The 12,077-nt window shown below is 42.5% G+C and overlaps 1 protein-coding gene across 6 annotated transcripts in view; it reads left to right on the top strand.

Annotated features, from left to right (window-relative positions):
* Positions 1-3,888: 3,888 nt before the first annotated feature.
* kcnq4 (potassium voltage-gated channel subfamily Q member 4) overlaps positions 3,889-12,077 on the top strand; it is a 44,398-nt gene continuing 36,209 nt past the window's right edge. For 5 of the 6 annotated variants that reach the window (XM_020606793.1, XM_020606792.1, XM_020606791.1 and 2 more), the window contains exon 1: positions 3,889-4,974. In XM_020606793.1, the coding sequence (XP_020462449.1) occupies positions 4,673-4,974 (302 nt within the window). In that variant the 5' untranslated portion in view covers positions 3,889-4,672. The remainder of the gene's footprint in view (positions 4,975-12,077) is intronic. The other variant, XM_020606794.1, reaches the window with a different exon arrangement.

Raw genomic sequence — 12,077 nt, 5'->3', positions numbered from 1 at the left:
CATAACACTGTCATTTGTGTCCATTAATATATGCTCGATAACACTAAAAAAATCTAATATTGAAATGAGTCATTTGTAAAAGTATTTAAACCCTTGTGGTACTCCACTTTGTGGCCTTGATCAGGGAGAACCCACTAACCCAGCAGCCACAGAGCTTCAGAAGTCCTTTGCAAAGTTGGGAGAACATGCACGAAGGACGGCCACCTCCGCCCCTCGCCATCAGCCAGGCTGTTAGAGTGGCTAGATGGACAGCCCACTAGGAGTTTGCCAAATGGCATTTACAGCCCTCTGGGAGCATAAGAAAAAATATTCCCTGGTCTGAGGAGACAAAAGTTCAACTTGATGAACATAAATTCCAAGCACTGTGTCTGGCAAACATCGTCCCATTTCTAAAAACATGTTTTTACCTTGTCGTTAGGGATTATTGAGTGTAGACTGTTGGGCAAAAAATACTTTATAAACTACTGTCTGTATTGCAGTGCCCTCCATCCCTCTAAACATGTCAGTAAAATACCGCATACTCCTAGAAGGCGTGCTCAGTCACTTCTGTAAAAGCACCAAAACGGGTGGTAAGCTACAAAGGATCTTTTGACTTCTCATGAATGGGCCACAGAGCGAGGTCTCTGTGCAAACTACTGTAATTTCCTGACTCAGTCCCTGGATGTTGTGGCTCACACTTGCATACTGTATTCATGTTCCTGAATGGCAGGTTGTCCGACCGATTAACACAGAGAAGCTGCCTTTCGTCAGTTGACATTTTTACAGCGCCTACGTGATGGTTGCAATGTGTTGCTCAAGTAGGGGTTCTTGCTCCCGACAAGGCACTGTTTGACACAATGTCATGTCATCTCTCCAAAGACTATAACCAGGCTTATCACAACAACATTGAAACAACACACTATATCAACAATTCATCTGCCCCCTCCCATCTCCTCCTCTCTCTGTCTCTCAGAAGTTTTCCATTAAGAAAAGTCAAGTGTTAAAGAGAAGGAAGCAGATAAAAAGCAGAGTAGAAACAAGATTAAATAAAGGCAAACAAAAGTGTGGCCTGGGAAAGCCATTAAGTGTGTAAGTAAGCGTTCAACTGTACAGCGGAAATACAAGGATGGTGGTCGGACATAGTTTGCACTGTAATATGTGTAGCCCACATTTGCTGATGTGGGGATTTTTACATTCTACCTGAGTGGCTATCAACTCCTGGAGCTGAATGGGCTCTGTGGAACGTGAGTGAAGAGTGCAGTGGAAAAACAAAAGAGGGAACACAAAAGCTGCCTCCTAGCACTGGGCCCCTGCAGTCCACTTTGGGTCAGCCCCGATTGTAATAGCACCCCTTGAGTTGTTGCTGAGTGCCACCAGTTCTGTTGCAATGAGTGTGTGAGCCCTTCCTTGTACATGTGCTCTTCCAACCATCTGTTCCACATTCACATTTTACAGTCTGACCTTGCTCAGCTGTTGTGTGCTGTCATGGGGCAGCCTGTAGCCCAGAGGCCACGCTGAATACTCTGCTTAACTCTGGGTGTTGATTGCTGGAGGAAAGTTTGCTGGTTCTGTAATAGAACGAGGGGTTGCATGGCTTTGCCTAAGTTAGACTTTGATGTAAATCCCTGAGGGCACAAGCAGGGCTGGCCTGTCTGTTGGCACGTTATTCCTTTGTTGCTGTCTGGCCTTGTTTTGGCTGCTGAGAGTCCTTTTCATCTTTGGTCCGGAGCACAAGGCATCAATTCCTTCCAACAAAGACCTGGAAAACTGATTCATCTGACCACAGTACACATTTCCATCGTGTGATTATCCTTATCCTATGTGATGGTCCATCCCAGATGCCTCTGACCCCAGAGAAGTCAAATGCGCTTCTGGACACTGTTGACATAGGGCTTCCTTTTGGCACAGTACAGTTTTAAGTGGGATTTATGGATGTAACTACATATTGTAGTGCCTGACACAGGTGTGCCAAAGTAATCCTGACCCATGTGGTCATATCACTTATAGAAGAGTGACGATTCTTGCTGCAATGCTGTCTGAGAGATCAGAGAGCTTGGTCATCCAGCTTAGGCTTATACCCTTGTCCTTTACACCCTGAAATCCCTCCAGATTCCTCGGATCTTTTAATGATGTTATGCACCGTAGAGAGTGACATATCCAAATCCCTTCCTATCTTTCTATAAGGAACATTATTTTTAAAGAGTACAATAATATTCTCACACATACAGTATGTTGGCAAATTGGCAGTCCTCAGCCCGTCTTTGCTGCTAAAGGGCTCGGCCTTTCCTGGATGCCACTTTTGTACCAAATCATGATTGGGAATCACCTGCGGACATCACTTGTTTCAAATGGAATCATCATTTCATTGTTTTACCTCATTACTGGCCCTGAAATGTCCCAGCTTTCATTGGAATGTGTTGCAGGCGTCAGAACTGAGGTGTTCATTTTGAACAAAGAATAAAATTGATGAGGTGTCACATCAAATAATGTGCTGCTGTGTTGTTTTCGATGTAATACAGGACACAGATAATTTACAAATCACTGTTTTCAGTTTTAATTTTGATTTTACATACTGCCCCAACTCTTTCTGATTTGGGGTTGTAACAGAGGATTCAGTCCTACATGAAACAAACAATTATCCATTGTAATTGAAATATAATAAAGCATATATGAAATAGGAAAATTCACCTTTCATTTCAGACTCATTTGCCATATTAAGAGTCCCCAGTCTGTAGTAAAACTTTGCTATAAGAAGTACAGCTGTCAACAGTCGATTCCATTTTATACAGTAAATCCACGAGTCTATACATATGATGATAGGTTAAGAGTAAAGGATTAGAGATGTTCAGTTTTGTAATGGGAGTAGTCCCTGGGAACAACATCTAGATTTGCAACTCATGAGAGACTCCAGTTGCATTCCCACACGTCATACCACATACCCGCATGTTCCATAAACTGCAGTAGCCGCATGCGCATAGTTAGCATGAGTAACCTGCCTCTGTTGTTGTTATGGAACAATGCAAAACTTACCCAATGCCAAATGCATGTCTGAGGCACACGGTCAGTTTCTTTGTTTGCTGCAGGCATTAATAAATGTTTTACTCAAGAGTAATGATTATATATTTCATTTAAAGTCTACTTAAGTAGATGCTTTTCAGTCTTTTCAGTCCCCAGGCATTTAATTTCCATACAGCCAGGTTTAAATTTGACCTGGTGTTTCTATTTGAGCTGAACAGAGCTGTTAGTTCAAAGAAACAGATCACTGTGAATTTTCGTTTGGTGGTCAGATGATACAGTGAGGCCAGCATGAGTTTGAGGACCACCTTAAAAATGCATTTCTCAGTGCCCCTGTGACAAGTGATCCCCGTGACAGGGTACTGCCTCCATAACCCTTTTATTTGTGTCAAGCCTCTGTGTGTGTCACAATCATACATTTAGAAAGCTTTGTCCACTGAGGAGGTGGCTGTCTGGTCGGTGTTGCCCTGTCCCCAGGCACCTGTCTCTGCCACCTCCTGGAATAAATCCCCCTCCTATAATAAACACAAGTGACATTTTCATTTCAGAGGAAAGACAAAGGGCACTTTTACAAGTGTTCCTTCTTCCTTGGAAGTGTTTTTGTTGACTGCCGAAAAGAGTATCATTTGGAACTGGGTAATAACCTGGAGAAGTATCACGCGCCCTTTGATACTCAGTCCAGATAATAATTAGACTATGCAATATTTAGATACAGTACATATGCACAAGCAGTTATTTCCAAAGTTAACACCTCTACCAGAGATCTCGTATTCTTCCGGAAAAGCTACATTCACGAAAAGAAAAAAAAAATCACTGTCCGGTCTCTGTTTCACCGTCACTACGTGCATCCCGTACCCATTCCCATCCCGTGCGCCGAGTCCTCGCCTCTGGTCTGCTCTTCTGTTTCTGCGCGTCAACTCATCAGAGAGGAGGTTTTCGTCTTTGTAAGACTTTGCAAAGCAGATGCGGATGCCGACGGAGGTTTATCTGGCATTTCTACAGACTTTTAGAGTTGGTTGTCTGCGATTCTTTACATCATAGTGATGGTCTTCACTTCTACGCGCTCCACCCCGCTTGTCGGAGCGGAGGAGCGCTGGATCAGAGAGACGCACACGGAGGGGAGAGCAGGCTGATGTTTGCGGCTGTGGCGAGGCTCAGGCTGCCAGTTAAAACTATAGAAAGAGCTCAGACTAAGTAGTCCGTCTTCATTAATCCAAAAATCGTGGTTAATTAAGTTGGTTTAGATATATGCCATGACCACAGCGCCCGCTTGCTTTCTGTGCTTAAAGGTTATGTAGGCCTATCTGAATAGATGCTCGATGCCAGTTTGTGTTGTCATCTCTACAAAGGGATGGTAGGTCGTTAACAGTTCAGTTTCACAGCTGCATTGGAGTCAACAATGATCACTCAAGGTCACGTTTCAGCGCGACCCACTTGTCTACGTGTTGTGCGTCTTTTCTTTTGCGACCGTGATTTAATTTATAGATAACTTTCAAATCATAACAAATTAGAAGCCGAGATATTCACGCATGATTTTTTGACGGGTGCATTAGTTTTAGTCCACTTTAAAGTCAAGACAAACTGGACTATGGCTTGGTTTAAACTTTGTTGTGCGCCCTTGAAGATGATTCAGTGAAAAGTGTCAAATTATTTGTACTTCAATCGTGTCGACTCGTAGATGTTAGGAAGTCCGTCAAACAACGGTGGCATCAGAATGCTGGTGCCCCCAGCTCTAAACGACGACAGGCGGGTAGAGTTCGTGGCTCTCACCGCTGTCCACACTGAGAGAAGCGAACCGTCTACCCCGGAGCGCGGACACCCGTCTCACCGCACAGGGCTGCTTGGCACACCGCTGCCAGGACCGCCCGGACCCAGGGCCAACACGTCCGCTTCAGGCAAGCGCTACAGAAAGTTGCAGAACTACCTGTACAACGTGCTGGAAAGACCGAGAGGATGGGCATTCATCTACCATGCGTTCATGTGAGTTTATCATCAGATCAATCACATCCAGAGCTCCGTCTGCGGCTCTTTCTGTCTTTTCTTTAGTAACTTTATAAAGTCTCCTGAAGTTAGTGAGTGAAGCCACGTGCCAGGAGACAGGCTAGACTTTTCCCCAAGCCTGTTTTTGCGCCAGCCGCCATTTCATGCATTTTTCAATTAACCAAGTAGAATTGGTTATGCGGGGATGAACACGGTAATATGCCATAGATCATCTCTACTTGGGGTCTATTGTTCAATTTCCCCTTGTCTCTGCCAGATTAAATCATCTGGAGGACTTTGGATATTAATTGAATATATTGGCATTCTTAAATCAAACTCCTCTTGGTAAACATGTTTGATGCTTTCTGATAGCTACACTTTTTAAATAATCAGTCTGTCTTAAGTTTCAGTTCTTAATTCGACATGCTTTGCTGATGAGTGTGAAAATCATAGATAAGTGAATGATGTACTGGCAAGGTTAGGACAAAATAACATCAGTGTTGTCATGTGTGGGTGTTTAGTTAAAAACGTCATGCTCACTGGACTCGTGTGTTGCAGCAATTTTCTGTCAAGTGAAGTAAATAATCCATAAAAAAGACAAACCCATTGTGAGAGCCTATTAACGCAGTGAGGTATTTCACCAATTAAAATGCACTAAAACAGATGGCACACTAAATCACCCCCCTCAGAAATTATTCTCAGGGCATGATGTACCTCAGTGCTATAAGCCCTTTAATGTGTACAACATGTAAACACTGGAAAAGTATGAGCACAGTGGTAGCATCTTGTTCCCTCTGACAGACCAACAGCTCAGGACTAATATGTTAAACATACAGAGATCAGGGCAAAAAGCCCAAACTGTACTGACCTGTCATTTGGTTCAGTTTGTATCCGTTTCAGGTTTAAATTGAACCTCTTTAGCTGAAAAAAGTCAAAAAAGCACTGTGTTTGAAGGGTAAGCTGAAGCGTGTCATTAAAAGTCAACTTTCACTCAGTGCATCAGTATATTTTAGTCTCTTTTTTTTTAGTGAAGCCTCTGTGCGGGAGCTCTGTCCTATACAGATATGTGTGGGAGCTCCTTGTGCTTTTCATTGTCATTGTTTAGACAAGTACTGCTGTCCCACTGCCAATACCATCATGTGTTTATAACAAAGGGAAATCCCACCGTACGGCTGTGACTCTCATATGTTTTCTCATAATATTTATTTATTGTTTTATTTAACTTTTACTTAATCAGCTAGTATTCCACTGGGTTTAGTGACTTCTTTTTCAAGCGAGACCTAACACAGAAGTAAAACAAACTAAAAGGAGGTGATGATATGTGAAAGGTCAAATAGACCATAGAAATTGTCTATGTTACAGAAGCTGTAGGGACAGACAGCAGATCTGTGTCTTGTGGTTTAACATTCTGGTTGGAAGATGATCTCTGTGAAATAGGTTTGTAAAGATATGAGGGACGATTCTCAGGAATAACTGTAAATAATATGTCAGTGACTTAAACAATGCATAGAAAGAGATGGTCAGCTCACTGTGGAGTACAAAGTACAGGGAGGACTTAATGGTTTTACATTGGTGGCAAATGCTGTCAGCACATTACCAAGTGCAGGTCAGCAGCCTCTAGCCTCCATCTCTTTCACTTCTTTCTCTTTCCTTCCCACAACACTGTAAACATGTCTTTGCAGTGCGCACAGGACATGGAACACTTCCTCCCTTGGTGTTTGTCATTAGGAGTGATGGCCTTTGCAGAGTAGTTGCCGGTGACATTCTCCCTGCCATTACTGGGTGTCGGAGTGAATGGCAGCTCTGCCATTGTTACTACTACCCTGTCAGAGAGGGCAGGCGCTCCTAAGTTCCCAGATCACATTTCAGATGCAAAGGCCTCAAAGATGGAGATGGCCTGTTATAAATCGCTTTCTTAACCGATTACACCCGAAACTACGACTTGCTAGGCTTTTAAAAAATGCCTGCACATGAAATATCTTTGGTGCACATATTCTTAACGTGATACATTTTCACCATGAACTGTAGGATATTTTGATTAATTACATGTGATGCATTCACCATGCTGATAGCAGTGCTGTGTGTGAGGGAAATTCATTGTACAGTGGAGCTCAATTATGGCTTTGTTGATCTATTGTAATTAAGTTGGTCCATACAGTGTGGTGTAGGGCACAGTGCTATAGCTTCCCTTGATCCTTTAATTAGTCCTGAACTGCAACAGGGGGTGCTGGAACAGATGTGTTGCTTCTAGAGAGCCTCTCTTTGCAGATGCGTGTTGGAGTGTCTATGGGAAAGGGGTGAAGTAGCTTTCCACTGTAATGTCTCTCCACAGGCACCCACTTAAGTCCCAGCACACTCCTCAACCCTCTTTGTTGCTGTCACAGCTGCACATATTATGCATCTGTGCACAGATAGATTTCTTTGCTAGGTATAGGTCTTGGGTAACTTTAATATTCCGTCTTCATGTTCAGGTTACATTACTGTAAACTGTTTTACATCTGTCATGTCAACAATCTCTTCTGGAAGAAATGCTTCTTCAAACAAACAAGTGTAACGGTCGTATGCTAATTCAGAACTGACACTTCTTCTTCTTCTCCTTACCTTTCCTCTCTTCCTGGAAACCTTGCATTTGCTATGTGCACAGACTCAACTGAAATACTTGTTTTCTACATTACCAAGAAAACTGGGAGGGTTAAGAACACAGATGAGTAATTAATAGAGACATTAGTGTTCTTGGAATCACTATGAAGAATTCCTCTGCTCACCGCCCTGATCGTGAGGACTCTGGTTCAAATGGTGCACGGACTGTTTGAAATGTTAGCTGCCTGTTGTCTTGTTACTGGCTGAAAAAGCTCAAGACTTTGTCACTTTTGAATCTTGTCTTGTTTCATTGTTTCACCTGCTGTAAAACTACGGTGTCAACAGGAAGGTTGGTCCGCTTGTCTGGTTAAGTTTGTTAAAGTTTGTGCAAAAGCCAGTGGCCCAGCAAGAGCGCCTGGGTTGTAAGAACATGTCAAGGTTTCTAAGAATTTCCATAGTTCAGACACATAACTCAGTGTGTCAATGGTGTGTGTAAATAGTATTGGTGTGCTTTTTATTGACTATGGCTGCAAGTAATGATTATTTGCACTACTGATTAATTTGTTGGGCTATTTTTTAACTAATTTTTAACTAATTTAGTCTATAAAATGTGTCAAAATACTGATGATTTCCTAGAAAACAGGGAGACATTTTTAATTAATCATTCATTATTATTTGTCTGACCAACAATTTAAACCCTAAAGATAAGGTGAAAAAGAGAATTATTGGCATTTTACTGATTCATTTTCAGACTTAATTTCCCAATTGATTACTCGACTACTTGTTTCAGCTACATTAGTAGTTGGTCTTGTCATTTCTGAGTGTGTGTTTATGCATGTGGAGTGTCTGTGTATAAATCTGCCCTCTGAGCTTTGGTAGATGACAGACAACATTCAGACGGATCAGTTTCAGTGTTTCCCCTCACCTTTGACCTCTCTCCCATTTTCACCAAGCAGCTCCCTATATAGACCGTCACCTGTTGTGCTCGCAGTAGTAGCTCGCAGTAATTCGTCCCAGCAGGAGGTCCTCTGGGGGCCATGGGAGTCCAGTCTAAAATCAGGCCACCAGTCTGCGATCAGGCCATATTACACAGTGCCAACTAATACCAGGCACAGTGAAAATCCAAGAAGCCATGTTGACTTTGGCTGCCACACATCTTAGTCTCTAACTTGGTGCTCTGGACCCCAGCCGAATGTACAGTAATAGTGCATGAGCTGGAAGACGAGTTGAGTCTGAGCACTGACTAGCCAGAGTGATTTATTAGCTCTGAGGAGTTATGTATTATTGATGTCTTACAGAGGAGGAGTGGGCATGCAGAGCAAAAGTTATGGGAGTTATGGAGTTAAATTGATATTGACTCACATTATAGAAAATGTCGAATCAAGTGTTTGCAGAGTTTCAACCAAATAGGGACTAAAAGCCAGGATATCTCGGCCTCTGCTGCTGCGACTGTAGCCATCTTGAGTTGTTCAGTTTCATGCAAATGCAATATGAAGTCCCCTGAGTGCCTCTTTAAGATGTCGCTCTTAGAAACTGCACATTTGGGTATAAACTTTAACAAAACACCCCTCTTTGCAGTAATTGAATATATGAGAGAACACTTTGCTGCTTGTAATTCTGTTTCAGCTTTTAATAATGTAGTGCTTATGATTTTTAAAAAAGATCATTAGTGGGACAGTAATGTGGACACCCACTTCTGTCTCCCTCCCTTTGATCTGAAACAGCAGATTTCCAAAATGTATTCTTCATGTTGGATAAATCTTTCCCAGATAAAGCCTTTAGTGTGTGGGAATCCCTTCACTTTAACCTTTTATGGCACAGGCACCAGTGATGGTGTCTGTTTATGAAAGCTTGAGCCTAAAGCTATATTATTTATAGATGCGAAGGGAGATACCCACTACAGGCCTCGCAGCCTAATGCTTTCCATAACGTCTCCACCGAGCCGTTTGCTCATAGATGCTTTGAAATATCGATATGTTCCTTCTTTACATATCTTTTGTGCGGCACACAGACTGCATCTTGCAGGCTTTTTATTAAATGTGAATTCCTTTTGTGACATTATTAAACTCATTTAGCCCAGACACTGACAGTTTGTTGACTGTTTGGTGCCTCCGTCTGTATATTCTTGTGTTTTCTCCACCCTCTGAGCCCAGCTCAACCTGCAGTCTGCTCTGCGTTTTCAGGTTTTCAACCTCACAACAAATCCTCCAAAAACCATCGACGTGTTTGGTGTTGGACCCTTTTGTTATTATTAATGGGCTGAGTAAAGTCAAAAATAGCTTTTCTTTTGTTGTTCACTTTTTAGTAAGCACATGAATGTGTTTTTATTGATGACTTAGTGAGAAGGGTGGAGTGCAGGGGTGGCCACAAAAAAACTGCAAGAGGAAAAACTTGGCACTTTGTGTGGGCTTTTTTAACCCGCTCAGGACTGCTGATTGGACGCCTGTTCATTTACCGCTGCTGTGTTTTTTTTTATCTGTTCACTTCAGCAGGTTGTGTAACTTCTGCCCCATTAAGAATCCTTTATGGTCCAAATGCCTTTGGTCTTCCTTCAATCTCTCTCCCTCTCCTCAATCATTTCTTCCTTCCTTTTCCTTCTGAGCGGGAATATCATTTCTCATTTGCTGTACTCCCCTATCTAATTGACTTTCCCTCCTGTATGGGTGCTCTGTCTCTCCCTCCTTCCATCCCTTGGTTCAGATGGGCTCTTTTTAAACAGCTGGCTCTGTTTGCGTACACAAGCTCTGCTGTACCTTATGAACATTGTGGAGGAATAAAACATAAATTAACAGGTTAATAATGGTCACATATGAGCAACTTATAATGGTTTTGATAATTGATTAATCATTTTAGTAATTTTTTAAAGCAAAAATGCCAAACATTTGCTGTTGTTCTTTCTTATATATGATATATGAAACTGAATATCTGAGGGTCTGGTCATTGGATTATTATTTAGAAACTATCTAAACTTTCATGATCTTCAGGATTTAGAATCTGCAACTCAGGTAATGTGTCTTTGAAAGAGCATCTTAGAGATTTCTTTTAATTTGGCTGACGCAGGAATCAACATCCAGTCAAGCTGCTAATGAGATTAAGACCAGAGGAACTGGATCAGGTAATAAATCACAGGAGATGATTTTGGATGGTTTGTGTTCTTGAGATTTTAAAGAAACAGTTTTGGAGGGTGCGGATGTGTTGCCTCAGAGGGCAACAGTATGTATTACATATAATACACTATGTAAATGAAGTTTATAGGAGCAAAACAATATGGGAGTAACTTTAGAGATGAAGCTTGAAGATATACTAATCCATCATTGTTTAGTTTTATTTTCAAAGCACACATTTTTTTATGGTAAATGGACTGTATTTATATTGCACATTTTTCCACAGTGTGTTGCACTGGCCAAAGCGCTTTACAGGAGATGATACACCATTCACCCATTCACACACCGATGACGACAGGCTGCCACACAACAGCGCTAGTCAAGACACTGGGAGCAATTCGGGGTTCAGTGTCTTGCTCAGGGACACTTAGGCATGTGGGGGAGACCGGGAGTCAAACCACCAACTTACTGGTCAGGAGACGACTGCCCTACCTCGTGAGCCACAGCCACCCCAGGAAGGTCAGAAAGTAGGTGTTAGAAGACTTTGATTATGTCCTAAATGGAACTGTCCACCACTCTCACATCTGAGAACATATTTAATGTTCTTTGCTGAATTACACTAATTACAGTAGCTGCACGTGACTGTTCAGTCTGCACTAACTACTTTAAGCTCCTTGGCTGCCCTGCTGTAGGCTTTTCCATAGAGTGGTTTGCTGCCTGCTAAAACTGAAGTGTGACACAGAGGAAGGAGGAGGACCAACTAGGAGGGTGTTTGATTTTGGTTTCTAAGAAAGAATGATAATAATTATAATGTGATATCCTCTTGATCCCTGTAGGAAAAACTCTCTTTTTGCTTCTCTTCTACTACAGCTGCAGCCTTGGAGCTGGTAGGGATACAGTTTCTTGCTCAAGGTCACTATAGCAGGGCAGATGTTTGCTAATGGTGACTTGGATTGTTAAAGCCAGAGGGTAGAGGAAGAAGATGGGAGGATATGTTAGGAACACAGGGTATGCTAACAACCTTCATCATCTTTCAGAAGAGGGTACGGAGGGAAATGGTAGGGAGAACGGAACAGGACTGTGTTGGAGAGAAGGGAGAGTTGATGTTAGTCGCTGTATTAATTTCTCCTTTCAGGGCAAAATGCGGCTCCCTGGGGAGGGAACTGTCCGTCCTGGGATGTCCAACCAGGAATCAGGTTTCCCCCAATATCCAGCACTGCTCTCTGTGCTTACAGTCATCCAGGAAAGGACATGGACACATACACATGCACTACCAGACATCCACATCATGGCAAGCTGCTGATGTTTAGTAACTTGACAGTGCACAGCACATTAAAAGCACACGCATACATAGCAGTGTTGGCAACCTCCATTCTGCAGTAATCTGTGTCTATGTACTATCACTGTCGCTGCAGCAGG

Source organism: Monopterus albus, unplaced genomic scaffold (genome assembly GCF_001952655.1).
Source record: "Monopterus albus unplaced genomic scaffold, M_albus_1.0 scaffold82.1, whole genome shotgun sequence".
Taxonomy (NCBI): domain Eukaryota; kingdom Metazoa; phylum Chordata; class Actinopteri; order Synbranchiformes; family Synbranchidae; genus Monopterus; species Monopterus albus.
The sequence above is the reverse complement of the archived record's forward strand: the minus strand, read 5'-3'. Positions and strand labels throughout refer to the sequence as shown.